The 21,591-nt window shown below is 69.7% G+C and overlaps 3 protein-coding genes across 7 annotated transcripts; 1 reads left to right on the forward strand and 2 right to left on the reverse strand.

Annotated features, from left to right (window-relative positions):
• The first annotated feature begins 94 nt into the window (after positions 1 to 94).
• LOC123357140 (mucin-2-like) lies at positions 95 to 3,314 on the forward strand. Its single transcript, XM_045000451.1, has 4 exons — positions 95 to 259; positions 518 to 612; positions 2,300 to 3,122; positions 3,240 to 3,314. The coding sequence occupies exons 1-4, from the start codon at positions 95 to 97 to the stop codon at positions 3,312 to 3,314; spliced, it is 1,158 nt and encodes a 385-aa protein (XP_044856386.1).
• A 979-nt stretch (positions 3,315 to 4,293) lies between these two features.
• Positions 4,294 to 9,938, reverse strand: TM4SF5 (transmembrane 4 L six family member 5). Of its 2 annotated transcripts, none has more exons than XM_045000539.1 (6): positions 9,923 to 9,938; positions 9,469 to 9,779; positions 7,984 to 8,064; positions 7,696 to 7,835; positions 5,967 to 6,159; positions 4,294 to 4,495 (listed from the first exon to the last, which is right to left on the reverse strand). In XM_045000539.1, the coding sequence occupies exons 2-6, from the start codon at positions 9,637 to 9,639 to the stop codon at positions 4,481 to 4,483; spliced, it is 600 nt and encodes a 199-aa protein (XP_044856474.1). In that variant the 5' UTR covers positions 9,640 to 9,779; positions 9,923 to 9,938; the 3' UTR covers positions 4,294 to 4,480. The 2 variants fall into 2 exon arrangements, with proteins under 2 accessions (XP_044856474.1, XP_044856473.1); XM_045000538.1 differs by lacking the exon at positions 9,923 to 9,938 and adding an exon at positions 9,873 to 9,889 and having other exon boundaries at positions 9,469 to 9,784.
• Positions 9,939 to 10,197: 259 nt separating this feature from the next.
• On the reverse strand, positions 10,198 to 21,274 carry ZMYND15 (zinc finger MYND-type containing 15). 4 transcript variants are annotated; one of them, XM_045000533.1, is made up of 14 exons: positions 21,237 to 21,274; positions 19,079 to 19,407; positions 17,504 to 17,732; positions 17,271 to 17,426; positions 17,004 to 17,164; positions 16,621 to 16,776; positions 16,442 to 16,528; positions 15,440 to 15,556; positions 15,179 to 15,267; positions 13,546 to 13,647; positions 13,326 to 13,455; positions 12,806 to 12,864; positions 11,182 to 11,342; positions 10,198 to 10,468 (listed from the first exon to the last, which is right to left on the reverse strand). In XM_045000533.1, the coding sequence occupies exons 2-14, from the start codon at positions 19,404 to 19,406 to the stop codon at positions 10,288 to 10,290; spliced, it is 1,956 nt and encodes a 651-aa protein (XP_044856468.1). In that variant the 5' UTR covers position 19,407; positions 21,237 to 21,274; the 3' UTR covers positions 10,198 to 10,287. The 4 variants fall into 4 exon arrangements, with proteins under 4 accessions (XP_044856468.1, XP_044856469.1, XP_044856470.1 ...); XM_045000534.1 differs by lacking the exon at positions 16,442 to 16,528; XM_045000535.1 differs by lacking the exon at positions 15,440 to 15,556.
• Between the last annotated feature and the right edge of the window lie 317 nt (positions 21,275 to 21,591).

Raw genomic sequence — 21,591 nt, forward strand, 5'->3', positions numbered from 1 at the left:
CCAGCCCAGCCGCCCTCTCCAGGTATAAAACGCCCCCGCCCCGTGCCAGGAGCTGCACACTCGCTGCTGGCTCCCTCCGCTCGCCTACCCAGCCATGGACAGCTCCCTCCACGCCACGCTCGGCCTTGTGCTCGGCTGCTGCCTGTGGGGCGCGTGGGGCCAGGAAAAGATCCATGTTCCCAATGGGGGGATGTGGGGCACGTGGGGTGAGGAAGAGTCCTGCCCTGGCAACAGCTTCGCCGTTGGGTTCTCCCTGAAGGTAAAGATTCACCCCCCACATCCTGGCTCCCCCCGCCCCACTCCCTGCCCCCTTCACCCTCCCCACACCCCCTGCCCCCTTCCCCATCCTGGCTCCCCCCTGCCCCACTCCCTGCCCCCTTCACCCTCCCCACACCCCCTGGCCCCTTCCCCAGCCCGGATCCCCCTACCCCAAAGTCTGCCCCCAGCTCCTTGTACTGAAGCGATGGGGGACCAGTCTCTAATGCCCAGGCTTGCTGCCCCCCACACCCCATTGCAGGTGCAGTGGCCCCGGCACGCCAGGGACAACACGGCGCTGAACGGCATCCGGCTGCTCTGCTCCAATGGACGCACCATCCAGTCCAACGTGGGGCCGTGAGTACCGTGGGGCGGGGCCCAACGGAGGGTGCGGGCAGGTGGCAGAGGGGGCACCGGGCTCCGTGCGCACCAGTGGAATAGGGGTGTCACCCACAGAGCTGGGTCGGTTGGGGGTTAGCAGTGGTAGAGATCTTGGTATCGACAGCAGGTTAGTGGTGGCAGGGGAGGGATCGTGGTTTTGGCGGTGGGTTAGTGGTGGCAGGGGAGGGATCGTGGTATCGACAGCGGGTTAGTGGTGGCAGGGGAGGGATCGTGGTATCGACAGCGGGTTAGTGGTGGCAGCGGTGGGATCGTGGTACTTACAGCGGGTTAGTGGTGGCAGGGAGGGATCGTGGTATCGACAGTGGGTTAGTGGTGGCAGGGGAGGGATCGTGGTATCGACAGCGGGTTAGTGGTGGCAGGGGAGGGATCGTGGTATCGACAGCGGGTTAGTGGTGGCAGGGGAGGGATCGTGGTATCGACAGCGGGTTAGTGGCGGCAGGGGAGGAATCGTGGTATTGACAGCGGGTTAGTGGTGGGATCATGGTTTTGACGGTGGGTTAGTGGTGGCAGGGGAGGGATCGTGGTATCGACAGCGGGTTAGTGGCGGCAGGGGAGGGATCGTGGTATCGACAGCGGGTTAGTGGCGGCAGGGGAGGAATCGTGGTATTGACAGCGGGTTAGTGGTGGCAGGGGTGGGATCGTGGTATTGACAGCGGGTTAGTGGTGGCAGGGGAGGGATTGTGGTATTGACAGCGGGTTAGTGGTGGCAGGCTGGGATCGTGGTATTGACAGCGGGTTAGTGGTGGCAGGGGAGGGATTGTGGTATTGACAGCGGGTTAGTGGTGGCAGGCTGGGATCGTGGTATCGACAGCGGGTTAGTGGTGGCAACCGTGGGATCGTGGTATCGACAGCGGGTTAGTGGTGGCAGGGGAGGGATCGTGGTATCGACAGCGGGTTAGTGGTGGCAGCGGTGGGATCGTGGTACTTACAGCGGGTTAGTGGTGGCAGGGAGGGATCGTGGTATCGACAGTGGGTTAGTGGTGGCAGGGGAGGGATCGTGGTATCGACAGCGGGTTAGTGGTGGCAGGGGAGGGATCGTGGTATCGACAGCGGGTTAGTGGTGGGAGGGGAGGGATCGTGGTATCGACAGCGGGTTAGTGGCGGCAGGGGAGGAATCGTGGTATTGACAGCGGGTTAGTGGTGGGATCATGGTTTTGACGGTGGGTTAGTGGTGGCAGGGGAGGGATCGTGGTATCGACAGCGGGTTAGTGGCGGCAGGGGAGGGATCGTGGTATCGACAGCGGGTTAGTGGCGGCAGGGGAGGAATCGTGGTATTGACAGCGGGTTAGTGGTGGCAGGGGTGGGATCGTGGTATTGACAGCGGGTTAGTGGTGGCAGGGGAGGGATTGTGGTATTGACAGCGGGTTAGTGGTGGCAGGCTGGGATCGTGGTATTGACAGCGGGTTAGTGGTGGCAGGGGAGGGATTGTGGTATTGACAGCGGGTTAGTGGTGGCAGGCTGGGATCGTGGTATCGACAGCGGGTTAGTGGTGGCAACCGTGGGATCGTGGTATTGACAGCGGGTTAGTGGTGGCAGCGGTGGGATACTAGGGCAGCAGGCTCCGACCCCAGAGCAGCACAGGGTGGGGGGAAGGCAGCACCCCCTGTGGGCCGTGCCCACCTGACCCGTTCTCTCCTCCCAGGTGGGGCTGGTGGGGCCGAGTGAAGAAATGCCCCTCGGGGCAGCGGCTGACCCAGTTCCGGCTGCGGGTGGAGCCCTGCCGGGGCCTCAAGGACGACACGGCCGCCAACAACATCGAGTTCGTCTGCACGGGCGGGGCGGAGCTGAGGGGCCACGGGGGGCGCCGGGGCAAGTGGGGCCCCCAGAGCCGCTCCTGCCGCCGTCGGGGCATCTGCACCATCGCCACCAAGGTGCAGGCCCCCCAGGGCAAAGGGGACGACACGGCCCTGAACGACGTCTACTTCAGATGCTGCAGGCCCGAAACCCTGCCCACCACCACAACCCTGCCCCCCATCACCTCAGCCCAGCCCCCCATTACCTCAGCTCAGCCCCCCATCACCTCAGCTCAGCCCCCCATTACCTCAGCCCAGGCCCCCATCACCTCAGCCCAGCCCCCCATTACCTCAGCTCAGCCCCCCATCACCTCAGCCCAGCCCCCCATTACCTCAGCTCAGCCCCCCATCACCTCAGCCCAGCCCCCCATTACCTCAGCTCAGCCCCCCATTACCTCAGCCCAGGCCCCCATCACCTCAGCCCAGCCCCCCATTACCTCAGCCCAGCCCCCCATCACCTCAATCCAGCCCCCCATCACCTCAGCCCAGCCCCCCATCACCTCAATCCAGCCCCCCATCACCTCAACCCAGCCCCTCTCCACCTCAACCCAGCCCCCCATCACCTCAACCCAGCCCCCCATCACCTCAGCCGAACCCCCCATCACCTCAGCCGAACCCCCCATCACCTCAGCCCAGCCCCCCATCACCTCAATCCAGCCCCCCATCACCTCAGCCCAGCCCCCCATCACCTCAGCCCTGCCCCCCATCACCTCAGCCCAGCCCCCCAACACAACTTCGTCTGGTGGGATTGTTGCTGGTGGGCCCAGACCGCTCCCCACTGCCCCCTAGGCCCCGCTACTCCCACTCCCCACCCGCCCCGAACCCGGCTCCCAGCTGCTCCCCCGCCGGCCCCCGTGCGTGTGACCCCCCCAATAAACGCCCCACTTTGGAGCTGAGCTGAACGGCCTCTTATGGCCTGGACTCCACCCTGGCAATGGGGGGAGTCGCCTCATCCAATGCCCTCACCCCCCACCAGACTGCCTGGCTCAGGGGGGGCAGGGAATGGGGCAGGGGCCTGTCCCCTCTGGGGGGCGCCGGCTCCCCCCCGGCCCCAGGGCGGGGACTGGCTGGCTCAGGGGGGCGGGGAATGGGGCAGGGGCCTGTGCCCTCTCGGGGGCACCGGCTCCCACCCGGCCCCAGGGCAGGGACTGGCTGGCTCAGGGGGGCGGGGAATGGGGCAGGGGCCTGTCCCCTCTGGGGGGCGCCGGCTCCCCCCCGGCCCCAGGGCGGGGACTGGCTGGCTCAGGGGGGCGGGGAATGGGGCAGGGGCCTGTGCCCTCTCGGGGGCGCCGGCTCCCCCCTGGCTCCAGGGCAGGGACTGGCTGGCTCAGGGGGGCGGGGAATGGGGCAGGGGCCTGTCCCCTCTGGGGGGCGCCGGCTCCCCCCCGGCCCCAGGGCAGGGACTGGCTGGCTCAGGGGGGCAGGGAATGGGGCAGGGGCCTGTCCCCTCTGGGGGGCGCCGGCTCCCCCCCAGCCCCAGGGCAGGGACTGGCTGGCTCGGGGGGCCAGAGGGGGGCGTGGGAGGCAGAGCTGCACCCCATCAAGGGCCCAGTGGGAGGTGTGGCTCCCTTCACTGAGCCCCCCAGCTCTGCCCCCTCCCCTGCCCCCCCAGCCTCTTCCATGGGGCCCTGCCCCCTTAGAACGACTCCCACCACCCCCCTCCCCAAATCTGTCCCTCCTACCTCCCCATCAGCCCCTCCTCCAAGACCGGGGGGGGAGGTCAGACCCCCACGCCCAGCCCCCTTCCTCCCAACTGCCCCACCCCAAATCAGGCTCCCCCCCCCGCATCGTGCTCCCAATGAAACCCACATGCGCGAGGCGGGAGCAGGGGGGCTTTAATCTGCTTGGGGGGGCAGGGAGGGCTGGGGGCAGCGGGGGGGGAGCGCGGTCTCGGGGGGGGCCTGGCTGGAGCCCCTGCCATAAAGGGCCCAGGCATCTCACAGCCCCCCAGGTGGAGAGACTGCCCGGGGGGGGGGTGACACGGAGTGAACGATCCCCCAGAAACTGGGTTTTCGGGGTCCCTCAGCAGCTCAGAGACCTTCGCCCTGGGGAACCAGAGAGGCAGGAAGTTAGTGACCAGGTATTTACCCAGCTCCTGGGTGCCCCCAAACCGGGTATTTACCCAGCTCCCTGGTGCCCCAAACCGGGTATTTACCCAGCTCCCCGGGTGCGCCCAAACTGGGTATTTACCCAGCTCCCCGGGCGTGCCCAAACCGGGTATTTACCCAGCTCCCCGGTGCCCCCAAACCGGGTATTTACCCAGCTCCCCCGGGCGCCCCCAAACCGGGTATTTACCCAGCTCCCCCGGGCGCCCCCAAACCGGGTATTTACCCAGCTCCCTGGTGCCCGAAACCGGGTATTTACCCAGCTCCCAGGCGCCCCAAACCGGGTATTTACCCAGCTCCCCCCGGCGCCCCCAAAACCGGGTATTTACCCAGCTCCCCGGGCGTGCCCAAACCGGGTATTTACCCAGCTCCCGGGTGCCCCAAACCAGGTATTTACCCAGCTCCCCCGGCGCCCCCAAACCGGGTATTTACCCAGCTCCCCGGGCGTGCCCAAACCGGGTATTTACCCAGCTCCCGGGTGCCCCAAACCAGGTATTTACCCAGCTCCCCCGGGCGCCCCCAAACCGGGTATTTACCCAGCTCCCAGGTGCCCCAAACCGGGTATTTACCCAGCTTGCCGGGTGCCCACAAACCGGGTATTTACCCAGCTCCCCGGGTGCCCCAAACCGGGTATTTACCCAGCTCCCCGGGTGCCCCAAAACCGGGTATTTACCCAGCTCCCGGGTGCCCCAAAACCGGGTATTTACCCAGCTCCCGGGTGCCCCAAACCGGGTATTTACCCAGCTCCCCGGGCGCCCCCAAACCGGGTATTTACCCAGCTCCCCGGGCGCCCCCAAAACCGGGTATTTACCCAGGTCCCGGCGCCCTCAAACCGGGTATTTACCCCGGTCCCCAGGTGCCCCAAACCGGGTATTTACCCAGATCCCCGGGCGCCCCCATACCGGGTATTTACCCAGCTCCCTGGGCGCCCCCAAACTGGGTATTTACCCAGCTCCCCGGGCGCCCCCGAACCGGGTATTTACCCAGCTCCCCGGGCACCCCAAACCAGGTATTTACCCAGCTCCCCAGGCGCCCCAAACCGGGTATTTACCCAGCTCACCATGGCCCCAAACTGGGTATTTACGCAGCTCCCCATGGCCCCAAACCGGGTATTTACCCAGCTCCCGGGTGCCCCAAACCGGGTATTTATCCAGCTCCCCGGGCACCCCCATACCGGGTATTTACCCAGCTCCCCAGGCGCGCCCAAACCGGGTATTTACCCAGCTCCCCAGGCGCCCCCAAACCGGGTATTTACCCAGCTCCCGGGTGCCCCAAACCGGGTATTTATCCAGCTCCCCAGGCGCCCCCATACCGGGTATTTACCCAGCTCCCCAGGCGCCCCCAAACCGGGTATTTACCCAGCTCCCCGGGTGCCCCGGCCGGGTATTCCCCCGCCCGCGGCGTCTCTCACCTGGCGCTCGGCCGGCTTGCGGCAGTCCCCGCACACGGTGCCCAGCAGCCCGTTGACCACCTGCACGGCACACAGGGCCAGCTCCAGGGCCCCGAGCCCCAGGGTGACGGAGAACAGGACCACGTGCCACAGCACCGCCTGGGGCGGGGTCACGCAGAGCTCCCACAGCGTCCGGTTCGCCAGGTAGTTCTCGCTGCGGGGGATGCGGGGGAGCGTGATCCTGGGGGGCCAAGGTCAGGGAGGGGGACGGGGTGTGGAATCGGAATGGGGGGGCAGGGAGCCTGGGAGTTGGGGCGCTGTCTTTATGAGCCCCCCACGCCTGCCTCGGTTTCCCCAGGGGGTTTCTGTTGGCTTCGCCCGGGGGTGGGGTGGGAGCGAGGGAGGGGGCACTGTGTTGCCCTGGGGATTAATCTGTTGGTCTGTTTAAAATGTCGTTTTGATCAATTTAAGTGTGTAAGAGGCTTATAGATTTATAGATTTGCAATAGCTGAAATGCAAGATACCCCCAGGTCAGACATCCTGGGACGTTAGAGGTGACCTTTGGGACCCTTACTCAGGAAAGCAATAACAAGACGAAATACCCACGCAGATGTCCGGAGACCTTTAACTGACCCAATAACAGCAAAGCGGGGAAATAGGGATTCTTGCCCACAAACCTACCAAGTACACCCCAAATGCGTACCTACCTGTCACTCATACGCACACACCTGTTAGCCTAGGCGGCAGGTGGACCCTAACATTTCCGTGGGGGGAAGACGAAATTTGGGCATAGGAGGAAGGATTTCCGAATAATGCTGTATAAAAGGTGAAACAAATCACCATGAGGCAGGCGATACACCCACCTATCTGTTCCTGTTTACTCCATCGCCTCCACCCCTATCTACGCATCGATGCCACCCATCTACGAAGGCTGTTAACTACCGATAGGCCGTGGTATTATTTCTTTTCAAAGCTGGAAGTATAAAGGAATCTAGGTTCTGCTTTACCTTCTAAAACACCTAGTTTATGTAGGGTTAAAGCCAACTTCCTCTATCAGAAGCGTGATCACCACCGAAGTGCAGCCGCACGGAGTGAGTTTATAACAGTGTATTATCATCAGTCTCGCTCTTAAAGAACCGTGAGATTTTGTAACTTGGTAATCTCGAACTGGTTTAACATTTCTACATTTACTTATTGTTTCATGGATTTTAATAAAAGGTCTTGATGACTATTTCTGGCTCAGTGTGAGTTCCTGTCATAGACCCCGGAGCTCCTTTTATAAACTCTGTGAAGCCTGATTCAGGACGAACTTTAACTTCTGATCATACACATTGGCGAGCCATACCCACATTGTTAATATCTATTCATTATTATTAATATTACTAATTAATTAGAAAATTAATGATCAAATAAAATTAAATTAAGTGGATAAATTCCACCGACCCCACTAACCCACCCCAAATCAGGCTACAACTGCCGGGGCAGGGGAAAGGTTGGGGACATTGCGGGGGGGCAGGCCTGGGTCCACGGGGCGGGGGACCCGGTTCGAGGAGGGGGGCTGGATTTCTGAGAGCTGTGGAAGGGGGAGGATTCAGATGGAGGTTGGGGGGGCTAGGGCTGTGGGGGGGCTGGGCGGGTCAGGGTTGGGGTTGGGGGGGCTAGGGCTCTTGGGGGTCAGGCTGGGGGGCTCCCAGCTCCCGGGGCTCCCCAGGGGTTATTATGGGATGGGGCAGGGCCCCCGCCCCCTTACCTGATGTCCTGGAAGGGCGACCCCCATTTCCCCTCAGCATCCTGGCAGACGGGCCCCTTGGCCAGGCCGGTGGCGGACACGACCAGGCAGTAAAACCCCCCCAGGACGCCCCATAGCGAGCAGAACACGGAGTGCAGCATCTGTGCGGGGAAACGGGGGGGGGTGAGAGCAGGGAGCGGCCCCCCCGCCCCCCAATTCCCCCCCTCCCTACAGCCTCCCCCACCTCGTCCCCCACCTGCCCACCCGCCCCAGAAAGGAGGGTTCGGGGCGGGGAGGGGGGGTCCGTACCCGGCACCGGTTCCCGCAGCATCCGACTCCGCAGCAGCCCTTCCCCCCGGCGCGGATGGCCGAGAGCCCGGGGCAGAGAACCTGAAATGGGGGGGGGGGAGGGACACACACACATGTCAAAAGCGGCAGCTCATAACCCCACCCCGCCCAGCAATCAGTCCCACGGGCCCGTCCAGTGTCGGGCAGTTCCCCAGGCCCCTCCCGGGTGGCTGCGTCACTGGTATCGGCCACCTGGCCGATAAGGCCCCGTTATCAGCCTCCGGATATCGGCCGCGCCAGGGCAAAGGGCAAACGGGGTGCGCTCGAAGGAAAAAGGAAGCTAGCAGTGGGGGGGGGGAGCGCTGGCGTGGGGTCCTCCCCCTGCCCAGAGTAGGGACCGCCCCCTCCCCAGCACACACAGCCCCCCCCCATGAGACCCCCCCCAGTCAATACGATTCCCCGGGGTCTGGCTCGGTGGGACACACGGGGTCGAGCGTGCGGAGGGCTGGGGGCTGGAGACTCGTGGGCCGACCCTGAAGGGAGAACGGGACCGATCCAGCCTGGCACGCTGCAGGGTTCCTCCGAGGGGCCGGGCCGTAGTGCCGAGCCCGTGGATCCGGGACACCCCGTCAGCCGGGGTGTCGTTACCGGCGACAAGGACTTGCCCGACGGGTACGTGTCTGGCCGGCGACCAAGAGAACGGCGGTCGCTGGACGGAGCCACGGACCCCGGGGTGGCCGTGCCCAGGAAGGGGCAGGTCGGGACGCTGTTGGTGGCAGAAGTGGGATACAGACCCGCCGCGGAAACCAGCCTAAGCAACGTTTCCACGCAAGGCCTCGGGGTGGGGATGTCTTTGGGTCCTCATCCAATGCCGTACCCCCGTCACCGATTCAAAGGGTCTGTGCCACGCCCCGGCCTTTACCCAGTGTCCCGGGAGCAACACCGTGAGCGTGCCGGACCCCCCAGCACCTCATGCCTTCGCCCGCCAGCTGGGGGCTGTCGCTTGGCCAATGTGGGGCGGGCGAAGGAGTCAAGGTTCAGTCCTCGAAGCTCCCACCGGAGCTTTTCCACGTCTCCCCGGGAGGGAATTCAATGAGCCTGTCTCTCCCCTGCGGGTCGCACCTCCGTGTCCTACTGAGCCCTGCGGCACACAGGGCCGCCGAACGATGCGTACCCCGGAGCAACCCCCAGTGATCACCGCATCTCCCCTTGCACCCCACGCCGGCAGCACCCGGGGGAGGGGGGCAGAGAGACCGGGTCGGGGGGACATGTGCAGGGATGAGGGCCAGGCAGACAAACAGGTGGGAACATGGCATGCGGGGAGGGACAGCCAGACGGGGGATGCAGCTTGGAGGGACGGGCAGATGGGGGGACGCGGGACAGACGCGGGACAGACAGGAAGCCCTGGGATGGGCGGGAGCCGGGTGGGACAGGAGGACGGACACGCCGAAGCTGAGGCCCGGGACGGGGGGGGTCCCCTCTCCCCCCCCGCGCCGCCCCACTCACCATGAGCCCCCCGCCGGCCAGGCCGCCCATCAGCCAGACCTGCAGGGCGAGGTGCTCGGTCCAGCCCCTCTCCCCGTTGGGGAACATCAGCAGGACGTTGGCCACGATGCAGCCCAGCGCCATGGGCACCAGCGCCAGCCCCACCAGCCGCGAGCAGCGCCCCGTGCACATGGCTCGGGGAGGGGAGGCGCCTCTCTGTGCCCGGAGCCGGGGGGAGATCGGGGCAGCCGCTGCCCGGAGCCGGAGGAGTTGCGGGGGGCGACGCTCAGAGCCAGAGGATTTGGGGCACCTGATGCCTGGAGCCGGAGGATTTGGGGCACCTGATGCCTGGAGCCGGAGGATTTGGGGGGGGGCTGCTGCCCAGAGCTGGAGGATTTGGGGCGCCTGGAGCCGGAGGATTTGAAGGGGCCGCTGCCCGGTGCCGGAGGATTTGGGGCGCCCGGAGCTGGAGGATTTGGGGGGGCCGCTGCCCGGAGCCGGAGGTTTCCCAGCCGCGTCTCCCTGGCCCGGGCTGTTTGCTCTGCGATAAGCCGGGCAAAGGGCTGGTGCGGATGAGACGTCACCGCCCCCCCCCGGTGCCAGGGGGAGAGTCGTGGCTCAGCCTTGAAGGGGGGGGGGAGCCGGTGCCTGGCCCGGCAGGGGCGGGAGGTGGGGTGACATCAGTGCCGGGGGGGGGGGAGGATGTGGGGGGGGGCAGGTCCGGCTCATCCCCAGGGCTGGGAGGGGGGGACCCCGAGTGGAACAGTAACGAGGCGCAGGCTCCATTAGCCAGGGTGGGTTTATTAGCCCCCCCCCTCCCCGAGCCGTCCCCCCATCCCCTCATTTGCGCCGGCGGCCGCTGCGATTCTGCCGCTTCTCCTTCCGGCGGGCGCGGCCCGGGCCCGGCTCCGGCCCCTGGCGAGCAGGGGTGGGGGCGGGGGGTGGGGCCGGCCCCGGGGGCTGCCGCGCCCCCCCTGCCCCCCCCTTGTACAGCAGGTGGAAGATGAAGGCGTTGGAGTACCTGGGGGGAGGGGAGGATATAGGGGTCAGAGGTCACAGCAATGGTGGGCAACGGGGGTCAGGGGTCACGGTTGAGGGGTCAAATAGAGTGGTGAGGGTCAATAGGTCAGAGGTCATGTTAACGGGGTTAAAGGTCATGGACAAGGGCAGAGGTCACAGGTCATTGCAATGGGCACAGTGATGTCGGGGTCAGAGGTCACAACAAGGGGCGACAATGTCCCGGGGTCGGAGGTCACACAGGTGGCAGATGACCCGGGTCAAAGGACATTCTGGCAAGGCCAAGGGAAGGGTCACTGGTGTTGGGGGAGGGGGGGGTCAGAGGTCATTTCAATGAGAACACGGGGTCAGAGGTCATTCTAACGCATCACGGCCACACTACTGGGGTCAGAGGTAATTCAGATTCGGAATGAAGCATGGGTCAAAGGTCAACTGATGAGACAGCCCAGGGGTCAGAGTTCAGCTGAACGGGGATAATGTTGGAGGGGGGTCAGAGGTCACATCAACAAGGGGGGGGTCAGAGGTCACTTGTAACGCACAAGGGGTCATAGCGCCACCGGGTCAGAGATCAGGTTAAAGGGACTAATGTGTGAGGGAGGTCAGAGGTCACGTCAAGTATGGGGGTCAGAGGTCACCTTACGGCAACCACTGGGGTCAGAGGTCATTTTACCGCCTGCCCCCCTCCCCCGCGATGCCCGGCGGCCCCCCGGCACCCACCAGGGCATGGCGTTGTCGACGCCGGCCTGGCGGAAGGGCGAGCGGAAGGGGTTGACGTGGGCCGGGCCGGTGCTGCCCCCTGTCGCCATGGAGACCGTGGCCTCGTCCACCGCGCAGCTGTACTCGCTGCACTCCGTGAAGTAGGCCGGGACCCGCAGCGCCTGCGGGGGAGACGGAGACATGGGGACCCAGGCGTCCGGGGCCTGAGGTGCCAGGGAGGGGAGCCAGGCATCCGGGGCCAGAGGTGCCAGGGACCCAGGTGTCCGGGGACAAAGCCGCCAGGGACCCAGGCGTCCGGGGACAAAGCCGCCAGGGACCCAGGCGTCTGGGGCCGGAGCTGCCGGGGAGAGGAGCCAGGCGTCCGGGGCCGGAGCCGCCAGGGAGGGGAGCCAGGCATCTGGGGCCAGAGGCGCTAGGGACCCAGGCATCTGGGGCCAGAGTTTGGGTGTACAGCAAGAAGAGAGGAGTTTGGGGTGCAGCAGGAGGGGGTGAGCAGGGGGAGCGAACTGGGGTGAGGGGAGTTTGGGGGTTCAGAGGCAGGGGCTGCCAGCGAGATGAATTTGGGGGTTCAGAGGCAGGGGCTGCCGGCGAGACGAGTTTGGGGGTTCAGAGGCGGGTGCTGCGGGGGGAGGGGAGTTTGGGGGTTCAGAGGCGGGTGCTGTGGGGCGAGGGGAGGCTGGGGGTTCAGAGGCAGGGGCTGCCGGAGAGGGGAGTTTGGGGGTTCAGAGGCGGGTGCTGTGGGGCGAGAGGAGTTTGGGGGTTCAGAGGCAGGGGCTGCCGGCGAGAGGAGTTTGGGGGTTCAGAGGCAGGGGCAGCGGGCGAGAGGAGTTTGGGGGTTCAGAGGCAGGTGCTGCCGGCGAGGGGAGGTTGGGGGTTCAGAGGCAGGGGCTGCGGGCGAGGGGAGTTTGGGGGTTCAGAGGCAGGTGCTGCCGGCGAGGGGAGGTTGGGGGTTCAGAGGCAGGGGCTGCGGGCGAGGGGAGTTTGGGGGTTCAGAGGCAGGGGCTGCGGGCGAGGGGAGGTTGGGGGTTCAGAGGCAGGTGCTGCTGGTGAGAGGAGTTTGGGGGTTCAGAGGTGGGTGCTGTGGGCGAGGGGAGTTTGGGGGTTCAGAGGCAGGTGCTGCCGGTGAGAGGAATTTGGGGGTTCAGAGGCAGGGGCTGCGGGCGAGGGGAGTTTGGGGGTTCAGAGGCAGGGGCTGCGGGCGAGGGGAGGTTGGGGGTTCAGAGGCGGTTGCTGCGGGGCGAGAGGAGTTTGGGGGTTCAGAGGCGGGTGCTGTGGGGCGAGGGGAGTTTGGGGGTTCAGAGGTTGGTGCTGCGGGCGAGGGGAGGTTGGGGGTTCAGAGGCGGTTGCTGCGGGGCGAGAGGAGTTTGGGGGTTCAGAGGCGGGTGCTGTGGGGCGAGGGGAGTTTGGGGGTTCAGAGGTTGGTGCTGCGGGCGAGGGAAGTTTGGGGGTTCAGAGGCGGGCGCCGGGGGCGAGGGGAGTTTGGGGGTTCAGAGGCGGGTGCTGCGGGCGAGGGGAGCTTGGGGGTTCAGAGGCGGGTGCTGCCGGTGAGAGGAATTTGGGGGTTCAGAGGTGGGTGCTGCGGGCGAGGGGAGGTTGGGGGGGACCGGGGTTCGGGGGGACCCACCTGCAGGCGGGGCAGGGCGCTGAGCCAGGTGTCCTTCAGTGCGAAGCCAGAATTGAACCCTGAGAAATAACGGGGGGGTGGGGGTGGGAGGGGCTCAGGGGTCTGCCGCAAATGGGGAGACCCCCCCGGGGAACCCCCCCTCCTCCCTCAGGGAACCCCTCCCCTCACAGTCAGCCCTCCTCCGCCCCAGCCTGCCCCACCCCCACGCATTGGGGTTCCCCACGTGTCCCCCCACTTAGAGAGCTCCCTCTCCCCTCCCTGCCACAGCCCCCCCAGGGCCCCCCCAGCTTGGGCCCCTCCCCCCCGGCAGCCCCCCAAGTCCCCCCTCCCTGGCCAGGGCCGCTCCCACCCAACAGCCCCCCAAGTCCCCCCTCCCTGGCCAGGGCCGCTCCCACCAAGCAGCCCCCCAAGTCCCCCCTCCCTGGCCAGGGCCGCTCCTCCCCAGCAGCCCCCCAGGGTCCCCCCTCCCTGCCCTGGTCTCCCCCCCCCCCGCAGCCAGGACCCCCCCGGGGCGACTCACCGATGACCAGGTCGGGTTTGGGGCCCGGCAGCAGGGGGGGGGGCTGGGCACAGAATTTCAGCTGCAGCCCCCCCCGCCCCCCCTTGGCCTTGGGGGCCGGGCCCGGCCAGACGCGCACCCCCTGCGCCTCCTGGGGGGGGGGAGAGACGGGGGGGATCAGCCATGGGGGGGGTGAGGCCCAGGGCTCCCCCTCCCCCCACCCGCATGGCCCCCCCCTCACCGTTCTCTGCAGCAGGACCTGCTGCCCGTCGGCCTCGGGGGGCAACACGCCCCCCACGAACAGCAGCTCCAGCGACACGTGGGGCAGCAGCACCGACAGCTCCTGGGGGGCCGAAGGGTCGGGGGTCACGGCCAGGGCCTGCTCTGAACCTGCCCCCCGGGGGGGGGTCTGCCACTGCCCCCCCATGTGCACGGGGAGCCCCACATAGTCCCACGGCGTCCCCCATAACCCACCAGAGCCCAGCCCTGCCCCACGGCGCCCCCTGCCCCCACCACACCCACCAGAGCCCAGTCCTGCCCCACGGCGCCCCCTGCCCCCCTACACCCACCAGAGCCCAGCCCTGCCCCACGGCGCCCCCTGTCCCCCTACACCCACCAGAGCCCAGCCCTGCCCCACGGCGCCCCCTGTCCCCCTACACCCACCAGAGCCCAGCCCTGCCCCACGGCGCCCCCTGTCCCCCTACACCCACCAGAGCCCAGCCCTGCCCCACGGTGCCCCCTGCCCCCCCTACACCCACCAGAGCCCAGCCCTGCCCCACGCCCTGCCCTGCCCCCCCATAACCACCAGAGCCCAACCCTGCCCCACGGCGTCCCCTGCCCCCCCTACACCCACCAGAGCCCAGCCCTGCCCCACGGCGCCCCCTGCCCCCCCTACACCCACCAGAGCCCAGCCCTGCCCCACCGCCCCCCCCTGCCCCCCAACACCCACCAGAGCCCAGCCCTGCCCCACAGCGCCCCCTGCCCCCCCTACACCCACCAGAGCCCAGCCCTGCCCCATGCCCCGCCCTGCCCCCCCAGAACCACCAGAGCCCATCCCTGCCCCACGGCGTCCCCTGCCCCCCCTACACCCACCAGAGCCCAGCCCTGCCCCACGGCGCCCCCTACACCCACCAGAGCCCAGCCCTGCCCCACGGCGCCCCCTGCCCCCCTACACCCACCAGAGCCCAGCCCTGCCCCACGGCGCCCCCTGTCCCCCTACACCCACCAGAGCCCAGCCCTGCCCCACGGCGCCCCCTGCCCCCCTACACCCACCAGATCCCAGCCCTGCCCCACGGCGCCCCCTGTCCCCCTACACCCACCAGAGCCCAGCCCTGCCCCACGGCGCCCCCTGCCCCCCTACACCCACCAGAGCCCAGCCCTGCCCCACGGCGCCCCCTGTCTCCCTACACCCACCAGAGCCCAGCCCTGCCCCATGGCGCCCCCTGCCCCCCCACACCCACCAGAGCCCAGCCCTGCCCCACGGCGCCCCCTGTCCCCCTACACCCACCAGAGCCCAGCCCTGCCCCACGGCGCCCCCTGCCCCCCCACACCCCCCAGAGCCCCGCCCTGCCCCCCGGCGCCCCCTGTCACCCGACATCCACCAGAGCCCAGCCCTGCCCCACGGCGCCCCCTGCCCCCCCACACCCACCAGAGCCCAGCCCTGCCCCACGGCGCCCCCTGTCCCCCTACATCCACCAGAGCCCAGCCCTGCCCCACGGCGCCCCCTGCCCCCCCACACCCACCAGAGCCCAGCCCTGCCCCCCCGCGGCCCCTTCCCCCCCTACACCCACCAGAGCCCAGCCCTGCCCCACGGCGCCCCCAGCCCCCCTACACCCACCAGAGCCCAGCCCTGCCCCACGGCGCCCCCAGCGCACCCAGAAGAGGGGGGCCATGTCCGACTCCTTCCCCGTCTCCACGATGTGAATCCGCAGCGACTGTTTGTTCAGGATGTTCAGCTCCGGGACTGGGGGGGGCAGAGGAATGGGGGGGTCAGAAGGGGGCAGGGGACCCCCCAGTTCCCAGACCCCCCCCCAGGACTGGGGCTCCCCACCCCCGCCCAGACGCTGAGCCCAGCTGCCCAGCCCCCCCTCCCCCGCGGAGGGGCCCCACCCCGCCCCCCCGGGGCCCCCACTCACAGTGCCGGGGGGCCAGCTGGGTGACGATGTAATAGACGCTCAGGGGGTAGCTGAGCAGCACGGCCAGGGGGGAGCCCAGCGGCAGCCCCCGCCACGCGTAGTACTCCTGCCACGAGCCTGGGGGGACACAGGGGTCAGCCCCCCGGCAGCTGGGGCCGGCCCCGCCCCCCGTCACTGGCTCCTCCCCCTCCCCCCGGCTGGGACAGGCCCCTCCCCCAGGCTGGGACTGGCTCCTCCCCCCAGCTGGGACTGGCTCCTCCCTCCGTCACTGGCTCCTCCCCCCAGCTGGGACTGGCCCCTCCCTCCGTCACTGGCTCCTCCCCCCAGCTGGGACTGGCTCCTCCCTCCGTCACTGGCCCCTCCCCCCAGCTGGGACTGGCCCCTCCCTCCGTCACTGGCTCCTCCCTCCGTCACTGGCCCCTCCCCCCAGCTGGGACTGGCTCCTCCCTCCGTCACTGGCCCCTCCCCCCAGCTGGGACTGGCCCCTCCCCCCAGCTGCCGCTGGCTCCTCCCCCCAGCTGGGACTGGCTTCTCCCCCCAGCTGGGACTGGCTCCTCCCTCCTTCACTGGCTCCTCCCCCAGCTGGGACTGGCCCCTCCCTCCGTCACTGGCTCCTCCCCCTCCCCCCAGCTGGGACTGGCCCCTCCCCCCAGCTGGGACTGGCCCCTCCCTCCGTCACTGGCTCCTCCCCCTCCCCCCAGCTGGGACTGGCTCCGCCCCCCAGCTGTCGCTGGCCCCTCCCTCCAGCTGGGACTGGCCCCTCCCCCCCAGCTGTCGCTGGCCCCTCCCTCTGGCTGGGACTGGCTCCTCCCCCCAGCTGCATCTGGCCCCTCCCCCCAGCTGGGACTGGCTCCTCCCCCGAGCTGCCATTGGTCCCTTCATCCAGCTGGGACAGGCCCCTCCCCCGAGCTGGGACTGGCCCCTCCCCCCAGCTGGGACTGGCTCCTCCCTCATCTGACTGGCCCCGCCCCCCGCCTATAACCCGCCCCTCCCCCATCTCACTGAAATAGGTCCTGGGCGCAGGGGGCTCCGGGGAGGTGGGGGGCAGAGGCGCGCCCCCCTCCGGCCTCAGCGCTTCGAAGGGGTTCCCTGGGGGGGGGAGAGAAAGGGGGCGTTGGCGCGGGGACGGGAGCCGGCGCCCCCCAGAGGGGACAGGCCCCGGGGCCCCCCCCCGTGCTCACCGCTCTGCAGGAGGCCGGGTCTCCAGTCGGGCCGGCCCCCCAGCCCCACGCCGTAGCCGGGGGCGCGGACCAGCATGCTCTCGTGGGCCCAGTACCCCCCGGTCAGCCCCCGGGCCGCCAGGAACCCCTCCCTGTTGAACCCGTCGCTGGTCACCTCTGCAAGGGAAAGGGGGGGGGACCCCCCGATGAACCCCGGCTCTGTGCACCCCCCCCCGATCTCCAGCCCAGAGCCCCCTCCCCCAGCACCCCCTGCCCGGTGCCCCTTCCCCTCCCCCAGCGCCCCCTGCCCGGTGCCCCTTCCCCTCCCCCAGCGCCCCCTGCCCGGTGCCCCCCCCCCGCACACCTGGCCACCCCCCACCCCGCGCCCCCCGGCCGGGGCTCACCGGCGGCGAAGCTGAAGGGCAGGTCGGCCAGCTGGCGGGCGCGGGCCATGTACCCCGCCATGCGGGGGCACCAGGCCCGGTGGGCCGCGTCCTCGGGGCTGCGGGCCCAGTCGGCCGCCCGGCACCGCTCGGAGCAGTACAGCACGGCCCGGCACTGCTGGCTGCGGGGGGGGGGACAGGCTCAGAGCCAGCCTGGGCCCCCCCCCCTCACCCCGGCCCGGGCGGAGGCGACCCCGGGGGGGCTCCCGCCCCCCTCCCCCTGCTCACCAGGGCGCCAGCCGCCCCTGGAAGGCGTGTCTCTTGCACACGTGACAGGCTCGCACGCGCATGGAGGGGAAGGTGAAGGTGGGTTTCGGCCCCCAGCCCCGCATGGGGCCCGCGCTCAGCCTGATCCCCAGCCGGGGCAGCAGGGGCTCCAGCGACCTGCGGGGAGAGGCGGGGGGGGGGGTCAGCGGGGCGGGGGACGGGCACGGAGCCCCCCCCCGCCCGCTCACACTCACTTGTGCAAGGCGGGGTCCCCCACGGCCAGCAGCCGGGGCCGGCGGGGCTCCCCCCCGCCCAGCGGGCAGGCCATGCTCTGGCACAGCAGGCCGAGCGCCAGCTGCTCCAGCGGGGGGGGCGCGGCCGGCCGGGGGGGGGCCCCGGCCCCCAGCTGGAAATCCAGGCCCATCACCGTGCCGTGCTCGTCCGTCACCAGCAGGAGGCGCTCCACGTGCACCAGGGCCTGGCCTGCGGGGAGGGGGGCAGAGGTGAGACCGGCGGGGGGGGGGGGGTCGGAGCCCTGGGTGTCGGGCAAGGGGGGTGGGGGCCAGGCAGGGGAGCCCCACGGGGACAGGGTGGTAGGCTGGGGGATGGGGGGCCAGGCACGAAACCCCACGAGATGGGGGGCTAGGGAGGGAGGGGGGCAGACGGGGGAGCCCCACAGGGATGGGGCCTTGGGGGAGAAGGCCAGGCAGGGGAGCCCCACGGGGCCGGGGGACCAGGCAGGGGAGGGGGGCAGATGGAGGAGCCCCACGGGGATGGGGGAGCCCCGAGGGGGGCAGGGACTGGGGGAAGGGGGCCAGGCAGAGAAGGGGGGCAGACAGGGGGGCCCCACGGGGACAGGGGAGCCCCACGGGGCCAGGGGACCAGGCAGGGGAGGGGGCAGTTAGGGGAGCCCCACGGGGCCAGGGGACCAGGCAGGGGACGGGGGAGCCCCACGGGGACGGGGGAGCCCCGAGGGGGGCGGGGGCTGAGGGGAGGAGGCCAGGCAGAGAAGGGGGGCAGACAGGGGAGCCCCACGGGGACGGGGGAGCCCCACGGGGCCAGTGGACCAGGCAGGGGAGGGGGCAGTTAGGGGAGCCCCACGGGGCCAGGGGACCAGGCAGGGGACGGGGGAGCCCCATGGGGACGGGGGAGCCCCACGGGGCCAGGGGACCAGGCAGGGGACGGGGGAGCCCCACGGGGCCAGGGGACCAGGCAGGGGACGGGGGAGCCCCACGGGGACGGGGGAGCCCCCAGGGGGGCGGGGGCTGGGGGGAGGGGGCCAGGCAGAGAAGGGGGGCAGACGGGGAGCCCCACGGGGACGGGGGACCAGGCAGGGGAGGGGGGAGCCCTGAGGGGGGCGGGGGCTGGGGGGAGGGGGCCAGGCAGAGAAGGGGGGCAGACGGGGAGCCCCACGGGGCCAGGGGACCAGGCAGGGGACGGGGGGAGCCCCGAGGGGGGCGGGGGCTGAGGGGAGGGGGCCAGGCAGCGGAGGGGGGCAGACGGGGAGCCCCACGGGGCCAGGGGACCAGGCAGGGGACGGGGGAGCCCCGAGGGGACGGGGGAGCCCCCAGGGGGGCGGGGGCTGGGGGGAGGGGGCCAGGCAGAGAAGGGGGGCAGACGGGGAGCCCCACGGGGCCAGGGGACCAGGCAGGGGACGGGGGAGCCCCATGGGGACGGGGGAGCCCCACGGGGCCAGGGGACCAGGCAGGGGACGGGGGAGCCCCGAGGGGGGCGGGGGCTGGGGGGAGGGGGCCAGGCAGAGAAGGGGGGCAGATGGGGGAGCCCCACGGGGACGGGGGAGCCCCGAGGGGGCGGGGGGCCGCGGGTACCTGTCTCCGGCCCCTCGTCCTCCTCGTCCAGGCGCAGGAAGGTGACCGCTCGCTGCAGGTCCCCCAGCTGCAGGGCGTCCTCCCCGCAGAGCCGCCCCCGGGGCTCCCCCCGGGCCCCCCCCGGCAGCGCCAGGCCCAGGCCCAGCCGGGGGTTGGGCAGCAGGTGCAGCAGCCAGAGGGCGGGGTCGGGGGGCAGGCGGCAGACGTGCCCCTCCTGGCGCCGCTGGCGCGGCCCGTCCCGGGGGCCCCCGGCCTGGCACCGGTGCCAGGCCAGCAGCAGCTCGGCCAGGTCCAGCACCTCGGCCCGGTACCCCGTCACGAACTCCATCCTGGGGGCGGGGGGGTTAGAGCGGGGAGCCCCCCAAACCTGCCCCCGGTACCCCCAAACCTGCCCCGGTACCCCCAAACCTCCCCCCGGTACCCCGTCACGAACTCCATCCTGGGGGCGGGGGGGTTAGTGCGGGGAGCCCCCCAAACCTCCACCCTGCACCCCCAAACCTCCCCCCCGGTACCCCGTCACGAACTCCATCCTGGGGGCGGGGGGGTTAGAGCGGGGAGCCCCCCAAACCTGCCCCCGGTACCCCCAAACCTGCCCCTGGTACCCCCAAACTCCTACCCGGTACCCCGTCACGAACTCCATCCTGGGGGCGGGGGGGTTAGAGTGGGGAGCCCCCCAAACCTGCCCCGGTACCCCCAAACCTCCACCCGGTGCCCCCAAACCTCCCCCCGGTACCCCGTCACGAACTTCATCCTGGGGGCGGGGGGGTTAGAGCGGGGAGCCCCCCAAACCTGCCCCCGGTACCCCCAAACCTCCCCCCGGTACCCCGTCACGAACTCCATCCTGGGGGCGGGGGGGTTAGAGCGGGGAGCCCCCCAAACCTCCACCCTGCACCCCCAAACCCCCCCCCCGGTACCCCGTCACGAACTCCATCCTGGGGGCGGGGGGGTTAGAGCGGGGAGCCCCCCAAACCTGCCCCCGGTACCCCCAAACCTGCCCCTGGTACCCCCAAACTCCTACCCGGTACCCCGTCACGAACTCCATCCTGGGGGCGGGGGGGTTAGAGTGGGGAGCCCCCCAAACCTGCCCCGGTACCCCCAAACCTCCACCCGGTGCCCCCAAACCTCCCCCCGGTACCCCGTCACGAACTTCATCCTGGGGCGGGGGGTTAGTGCGGGGAGCCCCCCAAACCTGCCCCCGGTACCCCCAAACCTCCCCCCGGTACCCCGTCACGAACTCCATCCTGGGGGCGGGGGGGTTAGAGCGGGGAGCCCCCCAAACCTGTCCCTGGTGCCCCCAAACCTCCACCCTGTGCCCCCAAACCTCCCCCCGGTACCCCCAAACCTCCCCCCGGTGCCCCGTCACGAACTCCATCCTGGGGGCGGGTGGGTTAGAGCGGGGAGCCCCCAAACCTGCCCCCTGGTACCCCCAAACCTCCCCCCGGTGCCCCCAAACCTCCCCCGGTACCCCCAAACCTCCCCCCGGTACCCCATCACGAACTCCATCCTGGGGGCGGGGGGGGGTTAGAGCGGGGAGCCCCCAAACCTCCCCCGGTACCCCCAAACCTCCACCCTGTGCCCGCAAACCTCCCCCCGGTACCCCATCACGAACTCCATCCTGGGGGCGGGGGGGTTAGAGCGGGGAGCCCCCAAACCTCCCCTAGTACCCCCCAAACCTCCACCCTGCACCCCCCAAAGTCCAACCCGGTGCCCCGTCACAAACTCCATCCTGGGGGCGGGGGGGGGGGTTAGAGCTGGGAGCCCCCAAACCTCCCTGGTACCCCCAAACCTCACCCTGGTATCCCGTCACAAACTCCATCCTGGGGGCGGGGGGGTTAGAGCGGGGAGCCCCCAAACCTCCACCCTGCACCCCCCCATTGCTCCCCCCAACCTGGTACCCAGTTCTGAATTCGTTCCTGGGGGGCTGAGACACCCCTAGCCCCCTCCGGCCCCCAGCCCACCTCCTGCACCCTCCCCATTTCCCTATCCTTGGCCCCCATCCTAGCACCCCCCCGGCACCCCAAGTAAAGTCCTCCCAGATTCCTGGACCCCAAACCCCTGGACCCCCAGAGCCACCCGTCCCCTCCACTGCTGTTCCCCACCCCCTATAATAACCCCAATCCAGCCCTGCCCCCCATCTCCCCAGCCCCCCCTCCGGTACCTGCTTCCTCCAGCTGATTTGAAGGTAAATACCCGGGCGCCCCGAGATTCCACTGTGACATCATGGGGTTCCGGCTCCCCGGGGAACCCCCTCCCCCGCCCTGCCCCAGCTCCCGCCACCCCGAGATCCCGCCCCGCTCCCTCAGGCCCTCCCAGGGGTGAGCGCCCTCCGCTGCCGTCCCGGACGCCTGGGTCCCATCTCCCCTCCCCAGGGGCGAGCGCCCTCCGCTGCCGTCCCGGACGCCTGGGTCCCATCTCCCCTCCCCAGGGGCGAGCGCCCTCCGCTGCCGTCCCGGACGCCTGGGTCCCATCTCCCCTCCCCAGGGGCGAGCGCCCTCCGCTGCCGTCCCGGACGC

This window comes from Mauremys mutica, unplaced genomic scaffold, assembly GCF_020497125.1.
Source record: "Mauremys mutica isolate MM-2020 ecotype Southern unplaced genomic scaffold, ASM2049712v1 000330F_np12_obj, whole genome shotgun sequence".
Classification (NCBI taxonomy): Eukaryota; Metazoa; Chordata; order Testudines; family Geoemydidae; genus Mauremys; species Mauremys mutica.

Excerpts from the sequence above, each read along its gene's own strand:
- LOC123357140 (XM_045000451.1), top strand. The coding sequence starts at position 95 with ATGGACAGCTCCCTCCACGCCACGCTCGGCCTTGTGCTCGGCTGCTGC. Across the intron at positions 260-517 it reads CCGTTGGGTTCTCCCTGAAG|GTGCAGTGGCCCCGGCACGC; the intron begins GTAAAGATTCAC and ends ACCCCATTGCAG. Across the intron at positions 3,123-3,239 it reads TCCAGCCCCCCATCACCTCA|GCCCCGCTACTCCCACTCCC; the intron begins GCCCAGCCCCCC and ends ACTGCCCCCTAG.
- TM4SF5 (XM_045000539.1), bottom strand. The coding sequence starts at position 9,639 with ATGTGCACGGGGCGCTGCTCGCGGCTGGTGGGGCTGGCGCTGGTGCCC. Across the intron at positions 8,065-9,468 it reads TGGCCGGCGGGGGGCTCATG|GTTCTCTGCCCCGGGCTCTC; the intron begins GTGAGTGGGGCG and ends CCCCCATTTCAG. Across the intron at positions 7,836-7,983 it reads GCTGCGGGAACCGGTGCCGG|ATGCTGCACTCCGTGTTCTG; the intron begins GTACGGACCCCC and ends TTCCCCGCACAG.
- ZMYND15 (XM_045000533.1), bottom strand. The coding sequence starts at position 19,406 with ATGGAGTTCGTGACGGGGTACCGGGCCGAGGTGCTGGACCTGGCCGAG. Across the intron at positions 13,456-13,545 it reads AGGTCCTGCTGCAGAGAACG|GAGGCGCAGGGGGTGCGCGT; the intron begins GTGAGGGGGGGG and ends CCCCCCCCCCAG. Across the intron at positions 12,865-13,325 it reads CAAACCCGACCTGGTCATCG|GGTTCAATTCTGGCTTCGCA; the intron begins GTGAGTCGCCCC and ends GTTATTTCTCAG.